General features: G+C 39.6%; 1 protein-coding gene across 1 annotated transcript; it reads left to right on the forward strand.

The window, feature by feature from the left end:
* Positions 1-4918: 4918 nt before the first annotated feature.
* Positions 4919-19353, forward strand: EPCAM (epithelial cell adhesion molecule). The gene is made up of 9 exons (XM_019827150.3): positions 4919-5228; positions 7423-7530; positions 7847-8087; positions 8961-9026; positions 10238-10301; positions 11730-11831; positions 13525-13725; positions 16020-16064; positions 17441-19353. The coding sequence occupies exons 1-9, from the start codon at positions 5153-5155 to the stop codon at positions 17480-17482; spliced, it is 945 nt and encodes a 314-aa protein (XP_019682709.1). The 5' UTR covers positions 4919-5152; the 3' UTR covers positions 17483-19353.
* The last annotated feature ends 6850 nt before the right edge of the window (positions 19354-26203 follow it).

Below are 26203 nucleotides of genomic sequence, written 5' to 3' on the forward strand. Positions count from 1 at the left end.
AGAACTTTGTAAGAGAGAACTGTCTTGTACAGTAGGATAGGAACATGTGCCATGTGAAGCTGGGGAGAAAAAGCAGCTGACTGCCTCTAGTGGAACAGGAATCAGGGTGGGGAAGGGAGCTCCTGGTTTTTATTTTAACGCTTGTAGTACGATTTGACTTTTATACTATGTACATGCATTTATTTGATAAAAGTAAAAACCTGTATTATTTTTAATTACAATAGATTTCACCTAATGAGTATCTACATATTAATGTAGGAAATAGTGTACTAAATAATTATTATGTAGCGCTTTACATTTTATGAAAGAATTTCAAGGGCCAAAATATATAAAAAACAGTTTTTTCATGGTTAAGGGCTAGAAGTTTTGATTTGGAGACAAAGTTAACTTTTTTAATTACAGATAAAATGACACTTGATAAAAATTATACACATACATAGGTGTATATATTAAGGTGGGGCCCGAATATACAAATGCAAACTAGTTTTATAAACCTAAACCAAACTGAGTAATATCCCCATTTTATCAAGAGTACATCCAATGAGGGGTGCCTGGGTGGCTCATTCGGTTAAGCATCCGTCTTCAGCTCAGGTTATGATCTCACAGTCCGTGAGTTTGAGCCCCGCGTCAGGCTCTGTGCTGACAGAGCCTGCTTCTGATTCTGTGTCTCCCTCTCCCTCTGCCCCTCCCTCACTTGCACTCTGTCTCTCTCTGTCTCTCAAAAATAAACACAAAAACAATTAAAAAAAAAAAGAGTACATCCAATGAAACCCGGTTCTTTAGAATTAATGAACACATGGCATCAAACTGTTTGACAATGATTATCTAGGAGAGAGAGAGGTTTGCTGGGTAGTGGTCAAGAAGAACTTTCATTCTTCAATCTTTTTTTTAAAGATTTTATTTTCACGTAATCTCTGTAGCCAATGTGGGGCTCAAGTTCACAACCCCCAGATCAAGAATTGCATGGGCTACTGACTGAGCCAGCCAGGTGCTCCTCATTCTTCCCTCTATATAATGTACTTTTGTTTTCTACTAATATATTATTACCCATGAAATATCAAAAATTTTAAGAACTAATAGCCCATTATAGTAAACGTTTACACATTACACTTCCTTTTAGCCATCTGCAAGAATAACTTTTATCTTATTTAAGGTTTCATTAAGTTCATATATTATGTGTGTGTGCAGGAGTGCGCACACACACACACAGACATATACTCTAAACCTATGTGAAGAAACTAGTATAGGATATTAACTAGGTAATGTTCTTTTTTTAAAATTTTTTTTCAACGTTTATTTATTTTTGAGACAGAGAGAGACAGAGCATGAACAGGGGAGGGGCAGAGACAGAGGGAGACACAGAATCTGAAACAGGCTGCAGGCTCTGAGCAGTCAGCACAGAGCCCGACGCGGGGCTCGAACTCACGGGCCGGCCGTGAGATCATGACCTGAGCCGAAGTCCGACGCTTAACCGACCAAGCCACCCAGGCACCCCTAGGTAATGTTCTTAAAGAGCACTTCTAATTGTTTCTTAAGGAACATAATTCTTTTCTCCAATGCTCATTATATTTAATATGATATATTTTTGTTTTAGAAGTATCCTTTATATAGTCAAGAAAAACTCAAAATCCAAATCCCTATTCAACCAATTAATATTTTATATTACTCATTGAATTTTTTTTATTATTTTTTTAATATTTATTTTTGAGGGGGGAGGGGCAGAGATAGAGGGAGACACAGAATCTGAAACAGGCTCCAGGCTCTGAGCTGTCAGCACAGAGCCCAACATGGGACTTGAACTCACGAACCACAAGATCACAACCGGAGCCAAAGCCGAATGCTTAACTGACTGAGCCACCCAGGCGCCCCCCATTAATTTTTTTAAGTGTTTATTTTGAGAGAGAGAGAGAGAGAGAGAGAGAGAGAGAGAGAGGAAGAGAAAGAGTCTGCATGCAAACAGGAGAGAGGCAGAGAGAGAGAGAGAGAGAGAGAGAGAGATTGAGAGAGAGACAATCCCAAGCAGGCTCTGCACTGTCAGCACAGAGTCTGATTCGGGGCTTGATCCCACCAACTGAGAGATAATGACCTGAACTGATATCAAGAGTCTGACGCTCAAATGACTGAGCCACTCAGGTCCCCCACCCATTAAATTTGTATTAACTACTTTCTCTTCTTTTCCATCCAGTCTTTGGCTTTGATGTTGTTTTTTCAGAAAGAGAGAGCATGAGAAATGGAAAGAGGAACGTGGTGAGGCGGGGAGAGAGAATCTTAATCCATGTTGAACACAGAGCCTGAAGCCTGACTCAGGACTTGGTCCCATGAGCCTGGGATAATGACCTGAGCCAAAATCAAGAGTTAGGGTCTCCATCACCTGAGCCACCCAGGAGCCCCTGATGTTGGCTTTCAAATTTGATTCTTATTTGATGGAATGCAGGAGTTTAGTCAGAAAAGTTTAATTTTGGGGTGACTGGGTGGCTCAGTCGGTTAAGCATCTGACTCTTGATTTTGGCTCAGGTCATGATCCCAGGCTCATGGGATCGAGCCCCATATCAGACAGTGCAGACCCTGCATGGGATTCTCTGTCTCCCTCTCTCTCTGCCCCTCCCTGCTCACTCTCTCTCAAAAATAAATAAACATTTTTTTAAAGTTTAATTTTTAATTTTGTCATATTTCTTTCTTAGTCTAATATATCAAACTGGCTTCTGTCAAAATTTAAAAGCAACATCTGTAAAATTTGAGAATAGTTTTAGGAGTATACCTGGGTATGAAATCTTGCAAAAATATTGACATTTCTTCCATAGGGCACTGGAATCACAAAAGACTAACAATCAAAGCATAAAATGAGAGTAATTTTGAGCAGTGAGTGAGAAATTACAAAGGTGTTAAAGAGCTATAAAAATAGATATCTTGGGGCATCTGGGTGGCTCAGTCAGTTAATCCTCTGACTCTTGGTTTCAGCTCAGGTCATGATCTCGCAGTTCATGGTTTTGAATCCCACATTGGGGCCCTACACTGACAGTGTGGAGCCTGCTTGAGATTCTCTTTCTCTCCCTCTCTCTCTGCCCCTCCCCTGCTTGTGCTCTCTATCTCTCAAGATAAATAAAATAAACTTTAAAAAACGTTTAAACAGGGGCACCTGGGTGGCCCAGTCAGTTGGGCAACCAACTTCACTCAGGTCATGATCTCACAGATCGTGGGTTCGAGCCCCGTGTCGGGCTCTGTGCTGACAGCTCAGAGCCTGGAGCCTGCTTCACATTCTGTGTCTCCCTCTCTCTCTCTCTGCCCCTCCCCCCACTCATGTTCTCTCTCTCTCTCTCTCTCTCTCTCCTTCAAGAGTAAATAACATAAAAAAATTTTTTTAATGTTTAAATAAAAAGTAAATAATATCTTGGATGTGTATTTAGATACAGTGAGTTAGAGATTAATGTGGTATTTTGTCAATTAATAATCATTTACTTAATTCTCTTAATTTTGATGAACAATTTAATAAACAGCCTTCAAGTTATAAGAAGATGAGGTAACAGAGTTAGATCTGGCAATGAAACATTTTGCAAATAAAGCCACAAAAATTAGTGAGATTATTCTTGGGAATAGTATGTATAGTTTGGGGGTTGGCAGTGTGCAACTTCCCGAAAATACCCAAAATGCAAAAGCAACAAAAATCAGGTTGATAAATTGTTCTTGATTTGATACTATTCATTTCACTTAAATTGCTGAACAGATCATAAAGTTCCAAAACCAGGTCTAGCAACTCAGATTTACAGGTTTAAAAGACTGATAAGATTTCCTTATGAAGTCAATAATCAAATAGTTTTTTTAATGTCCTAGTAAAATTCAAATTATACAGGTAGCCATTGTAACACAGTGACTATTTACATTAATCAACTGACAATAATAGGAAGGTACAACTTAAATTATTGCTCAATAAAAGCATAAATTTTTACTTGATATATACTCGAAAAATCAAATTTAGTTGAATCTTAAAATTGCTTTTTCACCTTTCCTCTTTTGCACTTACTCTGATGATATCTAAAACAGAAAAAAAAAAAAAAAAGCCAGAAAAAAAAAGCCTCCCCCCCGCCAAAAAAAAGCCTTTTAAAAACAGGCTGTCATATTACAGCTAGTCCAGATAACATTAAAAACACTCGAGTCATTACAATTATTTTAAGACTGTAATAATAGCGTGTTGTAATTTGAATTCATTTGCAATGAAATTATTGTCCTTCGTTTCTCTTTCTCTGTATTTTGAAAGGACTATCGACATTGTTCTCCAATATTAATCAAAGCTGGAATCATCTCAGTTCTCAGCATTTGGCTCTTTGGGAACATATTTTCTTACATCTTCAGGTGCTAAAAATGCTTATAAAAATGGGGAAAGAATGAGAATAATTATAAAGAACACACGGATTTGTCATCTCCTGACAGCCAGGGAGAGTTTTCTTTTCTAGCTTAAAAGAGTAAACGGCCAGGTAAAGTTCAAAGGTCGACTTTTTTATTGTTGTTCCGACGGTTCTCCAGTTTCCCTTTACATTCCATTTTAGCTTCCGCCTTCCCAGACCCCTCACTCTTTCCTTCAGACCTCATTTCTTCAAGGTTTCAGAGTCGTGCTCCTTCTGGTAAAAGGAAGCCTCAGTTTTTTCAAATTTTCTCCGTTAGCTACCAAGGCTCCCTGCCGGCTGTCAAGGTCATAGCCCACGGCCCCTCCAGCCCCACCAGCAGCCACTGCAGGAAGCACCTGCTGGCGGCGTGGGGCGGGGCGCCGCCCACGTACACCTGGGGACGGGGTGGCGCCCCCCCACCCCCACCCCCGACGGCCTCGCCAGGTGTGGGGGAGGGGAGCTTACTCTTTCTCTCTCCCCCGCCCCCAGGCGGTGACTCATCGCCGGAGACCTGCGGCTGAGGTGTGCAGCCCGCGGCAGGGCCCGGGAGGCGGGGCCGCCAGGTCCCGCAGGTCTGCTCCGCCCCGCCGCGCGCTCAGAGTGAGCAGTTCCTCGGGGAGCTCGCACCGTCGGTGCGGTGCGGGTATAGCTCTCCGCCGTCCTCCCGACGCTGACCCGCGCAACCCACGTCCGTCCGCCGGCTCCCAGCGCCCCGCTTCCTCCGCACGCCCTCCCGCGAGACCCCAGCCCGCCTCGCGCCTCTGTCGCACAGTATGGCGCTCCCCCAGGTTCTCGCGTTCGGGCTCCTGCTCGCGGCGGCTACCGCGGCGGTGGCCGCGGCTCAGAAAGGTAAGGAGCAGAGTTGTGGGCTGCGGCCGGGTGGGGACGTCCCACGACATCCGAGACGGAGATGGTGGGGAAGGGGCGGCCGGCCGCGCTTTCCCGTCTGGAGCGGATGGCGCGGGGCTGCAGCAACCCAGGCCCTCTGCGCTCTGCAGGCGGTGGGAAGGCTCCCGCTCGCACGGCGAGGAGGAAACCTCCTCACTATGCTGCTTTGCACCGCTCTCTAGGGAAATGGCCCGGAGCAGGGGCGGGGAGTCAGTGAACGAAGTGGCCTCGTTCGGTAACTCCTTGGCTTCGGAGTGGGCCAGGAGGGCTTGGGGAGGCGCGGCGGCCGCGCCACGTCTGGGCGCGCCCACCTACTCCCGCCGAGGCGCGCGCTTGGGGTCCTAGTGTGGCGGAACCAGCCGCGGCCGGGAGGGGAGTCGGTGGCGAAGATGGCCCGGCCCCTCCTCCCCCGGGCACCTGAGGCTGGCCCCGGATGTGGGTCTCGGGCGGGGGCAGGTGGCTGCGGGGAGGCCGTGGGGCCCGCTGCGCATCTGCGCGGGTAGCAAGTCGTCCTGCGCCTCGACTACCTGGGGTGTGAGAGTGGGTGTTTCCACTTCTTTAAGGATCGTGTAGGTAATGCCAAGTTTATTGTAGGAACCCAGAAATATCGGTAATTGTAAAGAGTAAAAAGAAAAACTCACAATCTGACCGCTTCAAGAGAATCTCCTAATAACTGACTATACTTTTTAGACATTGCTTTAAACGTTGCTGTAAACCGAAACACAGTTTTATATCTTGGTGTGTGTGTATGTGTGTGTTTACTCCCACATAACATCCAGATTTTCCTTTTCTTTTAATCTTGGAAACCACAATTTAAGTGGTGAAGGAACAGTCTCTGGTGTGGAAGGTCACGCCATTATCCGAACATTGGACATATGGTTTGATTACATTTTTCTTAGTTTGTTATAAACATCTTGGCTGCCATCTCTTGATGGTAAGATGGTGGCCAGAAGTAAAGTGGCAGTTGGCGGAAGCTTTCTGGAAAGGTCTTTAGACCTTCACCAACAGGGCCTGGGCTTAATTCATTACACTTTCAAACTATGCAGTTTAATTAACCCATGTTTTTCTAGCTCCAGTCTAAGGCTAAGTACTTAATCTTAAATTGTTTTAAAGTGATGATAGTTGCTATAGAGTATGTTCAGAAAGCCCGTACATGATTGGTCTGTTCTAAACTTCCACATCCCTTGGGCATGAAAATGGGCTTTGGAGCAGGTATAGTAGAGTGCTGCATAAGACTTTAACTCCTGGAGGACAGCCACTATCTCCTTTTGTGATCCCAATACGGAGTTTAGTGCTGGACCGATTATATAGGTGGTTCATATCAATTATAATTTAAACAGGGAATAATTAAAGCCAACTTGAGATGAAGGATCAATATAAAAATTCTTTGGTTTGTCACAGTAATTTTTGTTAATGATTGTATTCTCTTAGCTAGACAAATAAACGGAATTAGAGGGGCTTGCCAATTTGAAATTATAAAATGAGGTTTTGAGATAGTGAAAGATAATGACTATTAAACTGGCACTAATACCCAGGATAAGCTGCTTAATATCACCTTCAAAATTGGGAACTTAGAATTCAGTTTAGTTAGGAAGCCCACAAACAAAAGTGACCCCTAAATTCACCGAAAGTATAATTTTTCTAAGATATAAAGTTGTCCAAGGGCTGAATATATTCCCACTAAGCTTAAATCTTTAAAGTTCAGATTTTAAGAAAATGGGCTGGGAGGAGGGAGGAAATGTGAGTTACTTACAGATCTTAGAATTGCAATTGTTACTTTTCGGGAAATGAGTCAGTAGCTGACAAGCAAGGGTTTATCTAACAGAACAGGAGGAGGGAAGGATCTGAGACTGAGAGTATCATCATGGAGATAAGGCTGAATATGATGTTTGGAGGGCTGTATTCTTGGTTTAAAAAGATCAAAATGGGAATGCATGCAAATTAGACTATGTGTCTGTATAATATATACAAACTATTCACCATGATATCAGCCACTCAAATTACAGCTGAAAAATAAAACATTTCAGGACCATTTTTTAAGGCTTTGTGGCCCTATAACTTAAGCATTATTATTAGAACATAATTTAGCTGGGACACTAGAGTTCGTAGTTGGATCCACATTTTAAAGTGGGATTTTGTTTTTTAATTTATCTAGGATGTGTCTGTGAAAACTACAAACTGACCACAAACTGCTCTTTGAACACACATGGTCAGTGCGAGTGTACTTCAATTGGTGCACAAAATTCTGTCATTTGCTCAAAACGTGAGTAGAATATCCTCATTGCCTTTAAACTGTATTTTGGTTTAGCCTTCCTTAATTGATGTGTCTTGAGTTGGGAAGTGTGTTGTGTTTGTTTTTTTGGGTTTTTTTTTTTTTTTTTTGGTTCAAATTTGAATCATGTTATTTTGTCAAAATTATCTCCTGTAGCTGAACCATCTGAAAACTTAGAAAGTGAATATGGAACCATGTAAGTCTGCAATAATCTTTGGCTCTGGGAGTTTGGAGTTAAATTAAAATGTTTTTCCTTATGCATAAAACTGCAGTTACTTTTCAGTATGACATGAAGCTTTCTTTTCAGTGGCAACCAAATGTCTGGTGATGAAAGCAGAAATGACTGGCACAAAGTCTGGGAGAAGAGCGAGACCTGAGGGGGCTTTCCAAAATAATGATGGGCTCTATGATCCCGACTGTGATGAGAAGGGGCTCTTTAAAGCCAAGCAGTGCAATGGCACCACCACATGCTGGTGTGTAAACACTGCTGGGGTCAGAAGAACTGATAAGGACACGGAAATATCCTGCTCCGAACGCGTGAGGACCTAGTGAGTTGAGCTGTCAAATGTTCCTTGTTTTCATGCTTTTCAGATTCGTTTAATGACATTTATCTTTGAGTATGTAATGTGATTTGGTGGTTTAGAATTCAAAAGGTAGAAAAGGGTATACAGTGAAAAGCTTCCATTTTTTTTTTTTCTCAAACCACCCGCCCCCTGCAGCTACCCAGTTTACTTCCACAGAACCGATGTCACCAGCTTATTATATAACTTTCCAGAGATAAACTTTTATGAATTCACTAGCAATATATTTTTGTTATTTTAAGAATTGTTTCTTATAGTAGCCTACTAAACAAGGATTTTCCTCTTACATTTTTACTTAACACTGTTCAGATTTTAAAGTTGGATTAGTGTTAAATGTATATGAAAAATTTAAGCTGTTTATGTATTTGCCTATTTATTGCGTTTTAAAATGAGGTGTGGTTGTCTCGGGCTCATGCAATAAAAAGGAGTGGAAGCATACTCAAGCTAGCTTAAGGAAAAACATTTTTATTTAAAAAGTGACTAGAGCTGGAAAGTTATCAAGACCAAGGCAGGCACTCTCTCCTTTGGTGTTCCGAAGCCTCATGGTCACTTTTCTCTGTTTCACTCGGTGCCTTTTTGTCTGTTCCCTTGAACGTGACCCAGTGTGAGCAGCTAAGCCTTGGCTTTACGTGACCTTGAGTATAGTGGCCCAGCGCCAGAGGTTGACCTGTTGGAAGGGTGTTCTCTCCTGGATGAGTGCTTTATGAGCAACGTGTGAAGGCCAAGGAAGAAATTAAGGGCATACCTATTGCATAAACCCTTTTCTGTTAATTATACTGTAATTTCACTTGGGAATTTTCCTATTAGTCAATCAATAAATACTGTCTTTTTACTTTACAGCTGGATCATCATTGAACTAAAACACAAAACAAGAGAAACACCTTATGATATTAAAAGTTTACAGACGTACGTACTATTAAGTGCATTCTATTTGCACAGTTAATACTCAGATCTTCGTTCTACACCATTAGAAAAAGGAAAACAAGTCTTAATGCTTTTTCATATTTATGAAAAATAAGATAATATAAGTAATATTTTAACCTTATTTTGGAAATAGAGTTGCAAGAATAATACAGATTCCTATAGGAGTCTTCGCTCAGATTCACCAGTCACCAATGAACATTTTGCCCCACTTTCTTTTTCAATGTGTATGTGTGTGTGTGCTTTTTATATCTATCTAAACATGTATAGATGTTTTTTTTCTGGAACCATTTGAGAGCAAGTTGTAGATATCATGCCCTTTTACCCCTAAATACTTTAATGTATCTTTTCCTAGGAACAAAAGGCACTCTTTTAGTTTCTTTCTCTTTCTTGTAATCTCTACGTGCAATGAGGGAATCAAGCTCACAACCTCAAGAGGAGAGTCGCATGCTCTACTGACTGAGCCAGCCAGGCGCCCCGAAAGGCACTTTTTTCTATAAACACTCTACAGTTACCAAATTCAGGAAATTTAATGTTACACCAAATTGTGCCACTTTTCCCAGTGTTGATCTTTATGGCAGTTGTTTCCCCCTTTGACCCAGAATGCAATCTGAGATCATGCATTGCATTTAGTTATGATTCTTCAGTCCTTTTTGATATGGAACACTGTCTTGGCCTTCGTTGGTCCTTTATTACATTGATATTTGTGAAGAGTATAGGCAAATTAGTTCATAGAATGTCCCTCAGATTAGGATTTATCTGTGCAAGCTAAACATTTTTGACAGAAAAACTGCATAAGTGATCTTATGTCCTTTTCAGTACTTCACTTTAGGAAGCACCTGATGTCTTGTCCCTTTATTAGCAATGTTGACTGTAGTTACGGGGATATATATATATTAGGTTTGTAAGGTAGAGTTACTGTTTACTTATTTTGTAATTAATAAATATATGGGCAGATACTTGGGTACTGTGTAAATATCCCATTTCTAATCAAACTAGAACTCAATTATTTTAGCATCAATGGATGATTCTAGCCTGAATCAATTATTAGTAGTTGCAAAATGGCATAAAATTTTTAAAACAAGTTTGGTTAATGACAGTTCTAGAGCTTGAGCTACCTGCTTAGTTAAAAAGTAATGCTTCTTAATGTTGTGTAGTACACTTTTTTTAAAACACAGGTTTTTAATTATTTACAGTGCACTTAAGGAGGTAATCACAACTCGTTATCAACTAGATCCAAAATATATCACAAACATTCTGGTAAGATTTTTGTTTTTATTTAAATGAGCTTTTGCAGAAAGTTGGTGGGATAGTATGGTTTGGGTATGAATTTTGATAGTGGTTAAACTGCACTTGAATACCAGTTTAAACCCTGGACGCTTAATTCAAATTTCCTGTTCTTTTCCTTCCATAGCCTTTGAAAACCTCAAGTTTACCCTTAAGGAAAATGTAGTATCTCTAATTTCCGTCATGCATGCCAGTCATTTTAGCCTGGGAAACCTCTCTCAATGATTGCTTTTGGTACATTTCTTTAGGATGCCACCTAGCTCCCATCTTCTTTGGTTTAAGGAGCTAATTCTTAACCAGGTTACCCCTTCCTTGACTCTTTGAACTCTGGTTGAAAAATACTTGAATAGTGTAATGGAACTTTTTCAAGGCAGAAAAGTGATGTCATTTTTAAGGACAGGAAGGAATATACTTTTTTGCTCCTTAAAAGCAGAATGTGGTAAATGCATACTGCATTTTGGATTGTATTTCTTTAGTATTTTATTTTAAAAGTAGTTCTAACCAAATAAGGTGTTTTATTTTTTTATTTTGTTTTTATTTAAAGTTTACTTATTTATCCTGGGGGAGAGAGAGAGAGGTCAAGTAGTGGAAGGACAGAGAGAGAGGGAGAGGCAGAGAATCCCAAGCAGGCTCCATACTGTCGGCACAGAGCCCAGTGCAGGGCTTGAACCCATAACCTGTGAGACCATGACTGAGTGGAAATCAAGAGTCTGAAATCTTTTTTTTTTTTTTAATTTTTTTTTTTTAATGTTTATTTTTGAGAGACATGAGACAGAATGCAAGTGGGTTGGGGCAGAGAGAGAGGGAGACACAGAATCCGAAGCAGGCTTCAGGCTCTGCACTGTCAGCACCAGAGCCCGACACGGGGCACGAACTCACGAGCTGTGAGATCATGACCTGAGCTGAAGTCGGATGCTCAACCGACTGAGCCACCCAGGCACCCCCCAAGAGTCAGAAACTTAACTGACTGAGCCATCCGGGTGCCCCTTTGCTTCTTTTTTTAAAGTAAGCTCTGTGCCCAATGTGAGGCTTGAACTCATGACCCTAAGATCAAGAGTCACATGCTCTATTGACTGAGCCAGCCAGGTGCCACCCAACTAAGATACTTTAAGATCTTGTTTGAAATCTTTTGGGCAGAAGAAAATTCTCTTTTAGAAAGAAAATATGCATCATAGTTATTTTTAGTTGTGTAGCTGTCTTACTTCCCTTGGATAGATTTTAAAACTTCCAAAGAGTTTTACATTATTAGTTATAAATTCAGTTACCCGCTAATGGAAAGGAACACTGACACATTTAGATTATAGAAAATAAAAAACTAAATATTCTGATTATTGACAGTAATATTTTTACATGATTTTGGTTGTGTTGGTATTAATTTGTATTTTTCATATTTTCCCCCAGTATGAGAATGATCTTATCACTATTGATCTGGTGCAAAATTCATCTCAGAAAACTCAGAATGATGTGGACATAGCTGATGTGGCTTATTATTTTGAAAAAGATGTGAGTATAATCTTCCTCATTTAATTCCTGTGTTTAGAAATGCAATGCTAGGGGCGCCTGGGTGGCTTAGTTGGCTGAGCATCCGACTTTGGCTCAGGTCATGATCTCGCAGTTTGCGAGTTCGAGCCCCACATCAGGCACTGTGCTGACTCAGAGCCTGGAGCCTGCTTCAGATTCTGTGTCTCCCTCTCTCTATGTTCCTCCCCTGCTCACACCCTGTCTCTCTGTCAAGAATAAATAAAGAAAAAAAATTTAAAAAACTGCTTTATAAATGCAATGTTGTATGCCATGCTTCAATGGATTCAGGATCTTTCATCATCTTTTTTTCTTTTTTAAGTTTATTTATTTATTTTGGAGAGCATGCAAGCTGGGGAGGGGCAGAGGGAGAGGGGGAGAGAGAGAATCTTTTTTTTTTTTATTTATTTATTTTTTAACATTTATTTATTTTTGAGACAGAGAGAGACAGAGCATGAACAGGGGAGGAGCAGAGAGAGAGGGAGACACAGAATCGGAAGCATGCTCCAGGCTCTGGGCCATCAGCCCAGAGCCCGACGTGGGGCTCAAACTCACGGACTGTGAGATCGTGACCTGAGCTGAAGTCGGACGCTCAACCGACTGAGCCACCCAGGCGCCCCGAGAGAGAATCTTAAAGCAGGCTCCACTCTCAGCACAGAGACTGACACAGGGCTCAATCTTACAAACTGGAGCTCATGGCCTGAGTTAAAATTAAGTCAGACACTTAACTGACTGAGCCACCCACCCAGGCGCCCCTTCTTTTGTTATCTTTTTCTTCACTTACATATCAACCACACCTCTGTTCTCCACGTGATTCTTGTGCTGCAATTAATAACATCCTCATCTCTGCCTTGCACCTTCTGCAAACACCTTTCTGACCTGTTTGTTGTGTATGAGAGAATATCTTCTCTCATCATTCTTACCTGTTGTATCCTTGGTAGTTACTTAGTTTATGTGGATAGCCTCTTCTCCATTATAATGTCCATGAACAAGAGGTGATATAAGAAGTGCTATGTAACTAGTGTGATTAAAATAGTTTCTTTCGACTTTAATGTGTTATCAAAAAAATAAATTAACATAGTGAGCTATGTTTTTTTATTAAAAAATATTTTTTAATGTTTATTTATTTTTGAGAGAGAGACAGAGCGTGAGCATGGGAGGAGCAGAGCGAGAGGGAGACACAGAATCCGAAGCAGGCTCCAGACTCTGAGCTCTCAGCACAGAGTCTGACTAGGGGCTCGAACTCACAAACTGTGAGACCATGACCTGAGCCGAAGACAGACGCTTAACCTACTGAGCCACCCAGGCACCCCTACACTGAGCCATTTTCTGATGAAACCTGGGATTTGCTTCAAAGTAATCTGGCCCAGGGGGAGGGGGGAGGGAGGAAAAAGAGAAGGAAGAATGGATTAAGTAAGGTTGGCCATTTGTTTATATTGTTGACTCCAGGTGATAGGTACATGGGATTTCGTTATGTTGTTCTTTCTACTTTCATGTGTGTTTGAAAATTTGCCACAATAAAAAGTTTTTTTGAAGTTTCAGCGTACACGATTGTTACTGCTGAAACCAAAAAGACCCTTGACAGCAGTTCTTTCCATGTATAATTGGCATCTAATTCTATGTGGCCATGGTAGGTTTTCTTAAATATTTTAAATTGCTTTTCTCCTTCTAAATATAGGTTAAAGACGAATCCTTGTTCCATTCCAATAAAATGGATCTGAGAGTAAACGGGGAGCAATTGGATCTGGATCCCGGGCGAACTGCAATTTACTATGTTGATGAAAAACCACCTGAATTTTCAATGCAGGGTCTGCAAGCTGGTATTATTGCTGTCATTGTAGTTGTGACACTTGCAATTATTGCTGGAATCGTTGTGCTGGTGAGTGTAGAACAAGTCCACTTTCTTTTTTTCTTTTTTTCTTTATTTTATTTTATTTTAGAGAGAGAGTGTGTGTGCAGGAGTGGGGAAGAGAGAGAGGGGGGCAGAAAGAGAGAATCCTGAGCAGGCTTTGCACTGTCAGTGAAGAGCCCAGTGCAGGCCTTGATCCCATGACCCTGGATGATGACCTGAGCCAAAATCAAGAGTCAGAGGCTCAACCAACTGAGCCACCCAGCCATTTGAAGGCATATTTTTTCAAGAAAAGGTGACAACGTGAGAGAACTATCTCCATATTTTAGAACATATTAATGAAGCAAAATCTTCAGTTTTTATAATGCTCTATAGTGAATGAATCTCTTGCATCTGGCCCTTTTTTGTAAAACGGTCACTTTATGAAGTAAGAAAGGATACTAATCTGAGAAAAGCTCATAGCTGAGCACTGCACGGGTCAGTTACGTTGCCATCAAGCAGCAAATGTCCTTTAGTTCTCTTGCTGCAAACAGTCCAACAGCCCTGCCAGCATCAGTGCAAAATACCTGAACTCCCAAACCGTTCGATGAAATGAAACAACAGAACACCAATTATTACATGGAAAGGGTTAAAAGTGGTAAATATGAGGAACGATTCTAAACAAAAGATTAGCAAATTTAATTTAGCAGTGCCTCAGCAGAAGAAGGTACCACCTGGACAGGATTTATTCTAGAAATACAAGGATGCTCAGCATTAAGAAATCTTAACAACATAGCATAATTCAGAAATAGATTTGAGGGTATGTGAAAACTTAAATTTTCAGTTCAGTGGAATCATCATACTTGGCTATCCATCTGGACAAAAACAAAAGTTGAATTTCTATTTCACCCTCCCAGGGCAGGCCATATTGCCCAACTCTGGGAATGGTACATTATGGAGCAGGGTGCCCATGTTCAAACAAATTCCCGATGGATTATAGTAACAAATGTTGAAAAATAGAACAAGCCTCAAAATTAATTTAGGAAATGTTTGTACAACCTTGTGGTAAAGGAAACCAAGCAAGGCAAGAAATCTAGAGTCCATGAATGAAAAGTTACATATTTGACTAAGTTGAAATTAAAAATTTTTTATGGCAAAGATATTATAAAGTGAAAAATAGCCATGATATGCTGGGGGGAAATATCTATGATGCATAAAACAAAGAAGATAGTTATGCATAATATATGAATTCTTAGAGGAGAAAATTAAATCAAGAATAGCAAACGGCACAGATAGATGATTCACAGAAGAAATCCAGATGGGAAATAAACACGAGAGAATCCTAGAAATCAAATTGTCCTATAGAAATGAAAGCACAGGTACATAGGAAGGACAGTATAGGTTATGTATTGCACTGTTGCTTGTAAGGGTGAATCTGGAAACAATTTGAGTGCACCCCTGTAGGAAAATGGATGAGGAGATTGTGGAATATCTATGTTATGGAATAAAGCTGTTAAAAAGAATGAGTGCAATTTATAGCTTTTGCTCATCACAAGGTTCCTATGATGTTGATATAGGCTGTGCAAAGAGGGAAATGATACTGTATGATCCCATTTTTTTAGACTGCCCCCTTTCCCAAAACTCATGTATGGTTTTGTGTATGTTTGTAGTAGGATGGAGCAAAATGTGGAAGAATGCATAACAGGCCGTTAGATTTTATTATTAAAGATTGTTGTTTTCTCAATGCATTTTTTTTTTTGTTTGTTTGTTTGTTTGTTTATTTTTTGGTTTGTTTAACTGGTTGTTGTAGGCTTTTTGTTGTTACTGTTCCAGAAGATTTTGGTGGGGGCTGGGCTCAAAGTTTTTTTTTTTTTTTAATTGAAGTATAATAAACAGTGTTATATTAGTTTCTGGTATGTAAAATAATGATGCAACAATTCTGTATATTAGGGGCACCTGAGTGGCTCAGTCAGTTAAGTGTCTGACTTCGGCTTGGATCATGATCTCACAGTTTGTGAGTTCAAGCCATGCATAGGGCTCTGCACTGACAGCATAGAGCCTACTTGGGATTCTCTGTCTCCCTCTTTCTCTTTGCCCCTTCTCTGCTCGTGCGCACATAGTATACTATCCTTCTCTCAAAAATAAATAAACATTTTTTAAAAACCTCTTTAATTCTGTATATTACTTAGGTCTCGTCATGGTAAGTATAGGCTTTTGTTTTTTTTTAGTTTAGTAGGGAAATTTTAATTTAAGAAATAATATCTGTAGATTTTAAAATTAAATTTGTTCAGATAGGAATAATGTTCATTAAAAACATTTTATATGTCAATTTTTCTTCCATTCAGGTTATCTCCAGAAAGAACAGAATGGCAAAGTATGAGAAGGCTGAGGTAAACGGATTACTTAATAAAAAGGCCCCTTTTTAAATCTCTTACTCCTGATAATCACTATACCTACCTAGACACTGATAGGACTCCATTATACTGGAGCCCCTTCATAGTATAGTCCTTAAGGTCTTAGGGACAGTCTTTCAATGTTTCCTTAAATTCTCCTTCATGAGTTCCATGGCAGACCAGCTAATATTGAATTCTGCCTCAATGCATAGTGGGATAGGAAACCTGCAATTTTTGTTTGACAAAGTGTCAACTTTTAATGGAATCTTTCAGAGGCGTACTCTGTGGATTCACATTACAGAAACTTAATGTGGCTGATGACCTGAGTTATTGTTTTTATTCCAGTGAAATAATTATTAAAAAAGAGCTTAATACATGTCCTAATGAGTCTCTTCCATGCTAACTAGTCACCTACATTAGTGTGAAGACAAAGTGTGAGATTGTTAGCGTGTCAGTTGCTTGGAGTTGGATGTGAACCACACTTGTTCCTGAACTCTGTCAATAACATTTTCAGTATACCCACTGATTTTTATATATTTATGCATTTATTTGTAATTGTGTATGTGCATTTTACTAATCTTCTACCAAGAAACACAGAAATGTAAAAGAGTATTGAAAAAAAAATTGAATAGAACTAGAAAGTTGCAGCTTTTTTTTTTTCCTAAACCATAGTTGACCATCTGGCTTACCTGGTTTGGTGACCACAGGTCTGGGGGACAGACTCTCCCTGAACTGAAGCATAACAAAGTTGGAATGACAATGTAGTGTTGTGGTCAAGAGCAATATAGATGTGGGTTTGATTACTTGTTAGCTGGGCAAGTTATTTAACTTCTTTAAGCCTCCATGTTTCCTTATCTGTAAAATGAGGATATATGTACAGACCCATTATAGGATTAAACACAGTAGTCTGTATACAGTGTTGGTCCACTGCTTGGCACACAGCAGAATGTTTGCCAGTGGTCGTAGTTTCCATTCATCTTGTCTCAGTTCTGCTTGTAACTAATTGTGTGATCTGTGACAAGTCAATTCTGAGCTTCAATGTCCTCGTCTGTAAAAAGAAAATATATTGTTTCTTACTGGATGTAAAAATGGCATCCATTTAATAAAGACCTTATCCGTTCTTAAAGATCTAACTCACCTGCTACTTCCCCATCACTTTGGCCGTCTTACCTCCAAATAGTAGTTTGGGTCGTGCATTCAGTGCATGCTTCTTTGTAGTACATTTTTTCTTTTTCCAAATGGAGCTCATAAACGTGGAGAGAATCATCTTGCTTTCCTCTTTTTTTTTTTTTTTTTTTTGTAACTATTTTAAGGATGAACAAAAGACTGGAAAATTATTTAAATTTGTTTTCTCTTTTTTTCCTCTATTTCAGATAAAGGAGATGGGTGAGATGCATAGGGAACTCAATGCATAATGACTATAATTTGAAGAGTAACTACAAGAAGGGAAGTTAGCAAACATTACAAATGTACAGACATGGGACAAAGAGATCTTTGAGGACTATTGTTTTGTTAGTTAACATCTGTTTGTAATAGTGAAACCTGTACTCAATATATAAGCAGCTTCAAATTGACTTTACCAATCTTAAAATTTGACCACAAGTGTCTTATTTATGCAGATCTGATACAAAACTCAGAACTTGGACTGCAGAGTTAAAATTGTTTCTGCCTAACATTGAAGTGTGTACCTTAAATATGCTTCCACAGTAGAGATTTAATGACTAGTGTCTCATCCATTTGTGATTGAACGCTGCCTTTCTGTTTACTTTGAGTCTTGTACATACAAATTTTTTTTTTTTACAAACTGAAATAAAACATTTTAAAACTAAATTTCCTAACTTTGTTTGAATCATACAGAATCAAATTTCATAGTATACAAATAAGATAACAGGTTAAGAAATGTTCAGAATGCTAACTGCAAATTGGAGTTTTATAGGAGTATTTATAATTATGTGTATTCAGTATAAAGTGTATAATCTCTATGTAACTTCTACACAGAAAAATCAGTTTTATTCTGAATGAATCTAAGTTTCTGTTTTAAACAAATTGGCATTTTGACAAACACACCTTAGGGCAGAATTGGTGGATAATGTTGTGAACCATGAATGCTATGGTTGGTTGCGTTAAAGCACCAGACATTCAACATCTTACGTGACAAATAATTACAGTAAGACACATTTTGTGTGAGTTAAGAGTATCCTGAAATTTTGCTTTTGATAGGAAATTTTTAAAAACACTATGAAGAGAACAGCATTAAAGAAAATGTAAAAGCTAGATTGAACATTTACCAACGATTTTTATCCCTTCTGTAGTAGGCAGACTTCTAGGATGGCCCCCAAGATTACTTATCCCTGATGTACATGCCCAAATAATCCTCTCCTCTAGAGTGTGGGCGGGGCCTGTGAATATGATGAGCAGTCACTCCCAAGATTAAGTTACATTTTATGGCAAAGGTGAGGGGATTTTAGATGTAGATGTGATTGAGATCCCTAAAGCTTGACTGTATTGAAAGAGAGATTACAAAAGAGTGCCTGAAGGTAGGAGACAAGAAGTAGAAACTATAGATGAGCTCTCCCATTAGCCTTAAAGCAAACTGCCATGTGGTGGAGAGGGTCACCTATCAGGAAACAGCGGGCTGAGAGGAGGGCCTCAGTCCCACAACCACAAGAACTGAATTCTGCCAACAATCACTGAGCTTGGAAGAGGACCCCAGCTCCAGATGAGATCACAGCTCTGGCCAACATTACCGCAGTCTTGAGACCGAGAAAAGGACCCACTTATGTGATGCCTAAACTCCTGACCCGTGGAAACTGATAATGTGTTTATTGTCTTAAAATGCTAAATTTGTGGTAATGTATTATGCAGCAATAGAAATTGATACAGTGAGTAGCAAGAAGGGAATAGATAATAGGGAGCAGCCATTACCCCCAGGCCTGAGACAGAGCACCCAAAGAAGAGAATCTCTACTTCGCCTAAGCCCCACTCCCCGGGCTGAGATCTGGACCCTGTGGGAGAGGGCAGTGCAGCTCACTGAAGAGCAGGGAAGTTGCTATGATGCTACCCTGGAGGGACTTACTGAAAATCTGCCCCATGGAACTTGCTGGAAATAATGCCCTCTAGGACAGGAGTCCTCAAACCAGCCTGCAGCCTGGCCTACCACCTGTTTTTATATAGCCTGGGAAATAAGAATGGCTTCTGCATTTTTGAAGGATTGAATATTTCCTAGTATGTGAAAGTTACATGGTAAAAATGTCAGTGTCTGTAAATAAAGTTCTATTGGAGCACAGCTATGTTCATTTATTGTGTGTGGCTGTTTTGTACTACGGCAGAAGAGTAGCGTTGGACCCACTGGCTGGCAAAGCTTAAAATATTCATTCTGGCCCTTAACAAAAAGTTTGCTGAACCCCTGCTTTAGGGTGCTGGGGAAAAACTTCATAGGAACATGTCCTATTAGACACCAAAGGCACTCCGTAAAGCTGCCTCCCCGCCCCCCCGAAAGAGCACAAGCAGTAGAGAGGGAGAGAATTTTAAGCAGGCTCCATGCCCAGCTCGGAGACAGGGCTCAATCTCACAATCATGAGATCATGACCTGAGCCGAAATCAAGAGTCCAACGCTTAACTGACTGAGCCACCCATGTGCCCTTAAAGCTGCTTTTTGTCATTTGGGTGCGGGAGCAGGTGCTCAGGGAAGCTGAGGAGCTGGAGAAGCCCTGGGCTCTGCAAACTGGGGAAACAGCAGGTGTTGCAAGGGGAACGCACTCCCCCTTTTTCTTGCACTGTGTGTCCTGCACCCTGTACTGACAAAGCTTCAGGTGCATTTTTACACAGAAGGCAAAAGGGTGAATTTGCATGGAAGAGGCAGTAATTAAGGCACATTCTTCAATCCCATGCCTTCAAGTGTCCTCTTTTGAAGCTACATTTCTAAAGACAACACTGACTACTAATTGCCAATGGCCTTTTTTCCCCAGTGTTTAATCATGTGATTCCTCCACAGCTTATCACTATGACTGTCCCATTTCCTACCTCAGTATGTTGCTTACAGATTTTCTTTGGCAGAACTGGCATTAGTCTCCCCTGGTTGTTTTCATCTTCTACTGACTCTGAAGTACTGATCCAGGATTTAGCCTTAGTATTTTCTACTCCTGTGGATGTGATCTATTTAAAAACTGTGCCTTTTCTTCTGTTAATCTGCCTTCTGTCAATTTAATTCACACACTCCCAAGAACTGAACCTAACAGGGTACAGGAAAGTTTCTCCTCAACAAATATAACAGTTAATAATAGATACAACATAATTTCACAACTCTTTTCTGTCATCTTGAAACATGGCCCCCAAGCCCTCTAAACATTCCCACTGACCTCCCTAAAAAGCTACCATTCCTTCTCTCTTTCATATCAAACTTATAATTTTTTAAAATGTTTTAAAATTTTAATTTCAGTATAGTCAACATACAACTTTATATTAGTTTCAGGTGTAAAATAATCCTATTACTCAGTGCTCACCACAATAAGTGTACTCTTTATTTTTAGGTTATCTCCGTACCCAGCATGGGGCTCGAACTCAGGACCCCGACATCAAGAGTTACATGCTCCTCCAACTGAGCCAGCCAGGCACCCCACAATAAGTGTACTCTTAATCCCTGTCACCTATTTCATTCATCCCCCCACTCCCTCCCCTCTGGTAACCATCTGTTTGTGATCTAAAGTTAAGAGTCTGTTTTTTGGTTTCTTTTTTTCTGCTTTGATCATTTGTTTTGTTTATGAAATTTCACACTTAAGTGAAATCATGGGGTGTTTGTCTTTCTCTGATTGACTTATTTCACCTAGCATACTCTGGATCCATCCGTGTTGTTGCAAATGGCAAGATTTTATTCTTTTGTATTGCTAATGTTCCATTTTGTGTGTGTGTGTGTGTGTATACATACATATACATACCCACCATTTCTTTATCCATTCATCAGTTGATGGACACTTGGGCTGTTTCCATAATTTGGCTATTGTTGGTAATGTGATAAACATAAGGGTGTATACATCCTTTTGAATAGTGTTTTTGTATTTTAGGGGTAGTAGTGTGATTACTGAATTGTAGGGTAGTTCTATTTCTCCTATCCAAGTACTAACCAGGCCCAACCCTGCTTACCTTCTGAGATCAGACGAAATTGGGCATGTTCAGGGTGGTATGGCCATAGACCGGGTACTTCTATTTCTAATTTTTTGAAAAACCATAACTGTCTTCCACAGTATTTGCACCAGTTTGCAGTCCCACCAACAGTGCTTATGGGTTCCTTTCTTCTTCACATCCTTGCTAACACTTGTTTCTTGTGTTTTTGATTTGAGCCATTCTGACAGGTGTCAGGTGATACCTCACTGTTTTGATTTGCATTTCCCTGATGATGAGTGATGTTGAACATCTTTTCCTACATCTGTTGGCCATCTGAATGTCTTCTTTGGAGAAATGTCTGTTCATGTCTTCTGCCCAATTTTAAATTGGATTCTTTGGGTTTTTTGGTGTTAAGTTGTTTATATATTTTGGATACTAACCTTTTATTGGATATCATTTGCATCTTCTATTCAGTAGATTGTCTTTTAGCTTTGTTGGTAGTTTCCTTTGCTGTGCAGAAGCTTTTTAGTTTGATATAGTCCTGATAGTTTATTTTTGCTTTTGTTTTCCTTGGCTGAGGAGACATATCTAGAAAAATGCTGTTACAGCCCATGTCAGAGAAATTACTGTCTATACTCTCTTCTAGGATTTTTGTGGTTTCAGGTGTCACATTTAGGCCCTTAATCCATCTTGAGTTTATTTTGTGTATGGTGTAAGGTATTGGTCCAGTTTCATTCTTTTGCATCTCCAGTTTTCCCAACACCATTTGTTGAAGAGACTTTTTCCCATTGCATATTCTTGCCTCTTTATCGAAGAGTGACCATACAACCATGGGTTCATTTCTGGACTTTCTATTCTGTTCCAATGATCAATGTGTATTTTGTGCAAATACCATACCGTTTTGATTACTATAGCTTTGTAGTATAACTTGAAATCTGGAATTGTGAACCTCCAGCTTTGTTTTTCTTTTTCAAGATTGCTTTGGCTATTCAGGGTCTTTTGTGGTTCTATACAAATTTCATGATTGTTTGTTCTAGTTCTGAAAAAAATGCTGTTGATATTTTGATAGGGATTGCATTAAATTTGTTAATTGCTTTGGGTAATAGTAGATTACTTGTATTTGTCTTCTTTCCAGATTTTTTCTTGTGGTTGATTTCTAGTTTCATTTTGTGGTTGATTTCTAGTGTTGTGGTTAGAAAAGATGCATGGTATGGCTTCAATCTTGAATTTGTTCAGGTTTGTTTTGTGGCCTAAATGTGATCCATTCTAGAGAATGTTCCATGTGCTCTTGAAAAGAATGTGTATTCTGCTGTTTTAGGATGGGGTGTTCTGAATATATCTTGAAATCCATCTGTCCAATGTGTCATTCAAAGCCACTGTTTCCTTGTTGATTTTCTGTTTGGATGAGCTGTCTATTGATGTAAGTGGGGTGTTAAAGCCCCCACTATTATTGTATTACTATCAATTACTTTATGTTCATTATTAACTGCTTTCTGTATTTGGGTGATTTCAAGTTGGGTGCATAAATGTGTATAGTTTTTGTATCTTTTTGTTGGATTGTTCTGTTTATGATTATATAGTATTATTCTTTGTCTCTTGTTACAGTCTTTGTTTTACAGTCTATTTTGTCTGATATAAATATTGCTACCCTGGTTTTCTTTTCACTTCTGGTTGCATAACAAATGCTTCTCCATCCCTTCACTTTCAATGTACATGTGCCTTACGTCTGAAATGAGTTTTATAGGCAGCATATAGATAGGTCTTATTATTATTTTTTTTAAATCTATTCTGTTGCCTTATGTCTTTTGATTGGAGCATTTAGTCCATTTACATTCAAAGTAATCATTGACTAAGTATGGATTTATTGCCATTTTGTTACTTGTTTTATGGTTGTTTTTGTAGTTCTTCTCTGTTCCTTTCTTCAGTTGCTCTCTTCTCATGATTAATTGGCTTTCTTTAGTGATATACTTGGATTCCTTTCTCTTTATTTTTTGCAGATCTATAACTGGGTTTTTGGTTTTTTAAATTTTTTTAACACTTATTCATCTTTGAAAGAGAGAGAGAGAGAGAGAGAGAGCATGAGTGGGGGAGAGGCAGAGAGAGAGGGAAACACATAATCTGAAGCAGGTTCCAGGCTCTGAGCTGTCAGCACAGAGCCGGACACAGGACTCAAACCTACAGACTGTGAGATTATGACCTGAGCTGAAGTCGGATGCCTAACCAACTGAGCCACCAAGGTACCCCTATAACTGGGTTTTTGATTGATTAGGTTTATATGTAACATCTTCTGCATAGAGCAGTCTATATTAAGTTGATGGTAGCTTAAGTTTGAGCCCATTCGTTACTCCTCTTCTCCCCACCTTTTGGGTATATGGTGTCATATTTTATATCCTTTTATGTTGTGAGATGGATATACTTATTTTTACCGCTTTTGTGCTCCCTACTTTTCTTACTTTTACTTATGGTCTTTCCACTCAAAGAGTCCCCTTTAATATTTCTTGTAGAGCTAGTTTAGTGGTCCTGAATTTCTTTAATTTTTCTTCCTCTGGAAAACTCTTTATCTCTCCTTCTATGTGAATGATAGCGCTGCTGAATACAGTATTCTTGCCTGCAGATTTTTTTTTTTTTTTTTTTTGAGAGAGAGAGATAGAGAAAGACAGCATGAGTCAGGGAGGGGGGGAGAGAGAGAGAGAGAGAGAGAGAATCCCAAGCAAGCCCAAGAATCCTCTGTCAGCACAGAGCCCGATGTGGGGCTGGAACTCACAAACCATGACATAATGACCCAAGACAAAATCAAGAGTAGGACACTTAATCGGCTGAGCCAGACAGGCACCCTTTGGCTGCAGAATTTTTTTTTTCTTTCAACACTTTGAATATATCATGCCACTCCTGGCCTGCAAAGTTTCTGCTGAAAACTCAGCTGACAGCGTTATGGGTCATGTATGTAACTGTTTTCTTTTCTCTTGCTGCTTTTTAACGTTTATTTATTTTTGAGAGAGAGAGAGAGAGAATGAGTGGGGGGGGGGCAGAGAGCGACTGGGACAGAGGATTCGAAGTGGGCTCTTTGTTGACAGCAGGGACCTAATGTGGGGCTCAAACCCACAAACTGTGAGATCATGACCTGAGCCAAAGTCAGACCAACTGACTGAACCACCAAGGTGCCCCTGCTCTTGCTGCTTTTAAAATTCTCTGTTTATCATTAATTTTTGCTACTTTAATTACTATGTGTCTTAGTTTGGACCTCCTTGCGTTGATTTTGTTAGGGGTTCTCTGTGCCTCCTGGTTCCGGATTTCTGTTTCCTTCCCCAGTTTTGAGAAGTTTTCAGCTATTATTTCTTCAAGTAAGTTTTCTGCCCCATTTTCTTTCTTTTCTTCTGGGATCTCTGTAATGCAAATGTTATTACACTTGATGGTGTCACTGAGTTCCTTAAGTCTATTCTCATATTGCTTAATTTTTTTTTTTTTCTCTCACCTACTTAACTTGATTACTTTTCATTACTCTGTCCTCCAGGTCTCATTCTTCTGCTTCTTCTAGTTTATTATTTATTCTATTAGTGTATTTTTTACTTCATTTATTGTGTTCTTCATCTCTGATTTGTTCTTTTTATCTCTTTGTTAAGGATGTCATTGAAGTCCCTCTTAAATCCAGTGAGTATCTTTATGATCATTACTTTAAATTTTCTATCAGGCATTATTACTTGTTTTCATTTCACTTAGGTCTCTTGCTGTTACTTGGTACTGTTTTTTCATTTGGGATATATGCCTCTGTGTCCTCATTTTGTCTAACTCTTTGTGTCTGTTTTTTATCAAACTTTTTAAAAGATTTTATTTTATTTTTTTTTTCAACGTTTATTTTATTTTTGGGACAGAGAGAGACAGAGCATGAACGGGGGAGGGGCAGAGAGAGAGGGAGACACAGAATCGGAAACAGGCTCCAGGCTCCGAGCCATCAGCCCAGAGCCCGACGTGGGGCTCGAACTCACGGACCGTGAGATTGTGACCTGGCTGAAGTCGGACGCTTAACCGACTGCGCCACCCAGGCGCCCCGAAAGGATTTTATTTTTAAGTAATCTCTACACCAAATGTGGGGCTTGAACTCACAACTCCACAATCAAGAGTCACATGCCCTACTGACTGAGCCAGCCAGGTACCCCATCAAACTTCTTAAAAACAACAAGCACATCTTGCTTTCAGAACGAACTCTTCAATCCATAGAGCTTCTGTTCTCCACAGTAACTAACCAAAGAGCTTTCTCCAAAACCAGTGACTTCTTTGGGTCCTTTGTCCACTTTTAAATCGGTTTATTTATCATTTTATTATTGAAATGTAAGATTTCTTTATATATTCTGGATACAAGTCCCTTTGGATATGTGATCTGCAAATGTTTCTCAGAAGAACATTCAGAAAATATGAAAAGGTGCTTAATATCGGTAGTCATTAGGGGAATGAAAATCTAAATCACAACCACAATAAGATACCATTTTTTTTTTTGAAGCAACAAAACGTTCTAAAGTTAGATTGTGGTGATGGTTATACAACTCCTGATAATATAATCATATGCTTTATTATTATTTTTTAAATAGGTTCCACACACAATGCGAGGCTTGAACTCATGATCCTGATATCAAGAGTCACATGCTCCAGGGGCACCTGGGTGGCTCAGTTGGTTGAGTGGCCAACTTTGGCTCAGGTCATGATCTCCAATTCATGGGTTTGAGCCCTGCAATAGCGAATTACATGGCTATACCATGTTTTACATATACATTCATCAGTTGCTCCGAAGCAGTCACTACTTTTATTACCAAATAATATCGAGTTGCATGGCTATGCCATATTTATTCATTCATCAGACTGCTCTGAAGATGTCTCCCTCTCTGTCTCCCTCTCTCAATTGTTAAATTAACAATAATAATTTACTTTTAAGGTTAAAGCACCTTAACGTACACAATACTTTTCTATACTTGGTTGTTTTAAAATAGTAATTATTATTTCTTTAATGAGCCTCTTTGTTAGTACATATGCTTTTTTACCCAACA

Source organism: Felis catus, chromosome A3 (genome assembly GCF_018350175.1).
Source record: "Felis catus isolate Fca126 chromosome A3, F.catus_Fca126_mat1.0, whole genome shotgun sequence".
NCBI classification, from domain to species: Eukaryota; Metazoa; Chordata; class Mammalia; order Carnivora; family Felidae; genus Felis; species Felis catus.

Bases quoted from the DNA above. Each gene is read 5' to 3' on its own strand.
- EPCAM (XM_019827150.3), top strand. From the start codon at position 5,153: ATGGCGCTCCCCCAGGTTCTCGCGTTCGGGCTCCTGCTCGCGGCGGCT. The intron at 5,229-7,422 runs GTAAGGAGCAGA...TAATTTATCTAG, and splicing joins GGTGGCCGCGGCTCAGAAAG to GATGTGTCTGTGAAAACTAC. The intron at 11,832-13,524 runs GTGAGTATAATC...TTCTAAATATAG, and splicing joins CTTATTATTTTGAAAAAGAT to GTTAAAGACGAATCCTTGTT.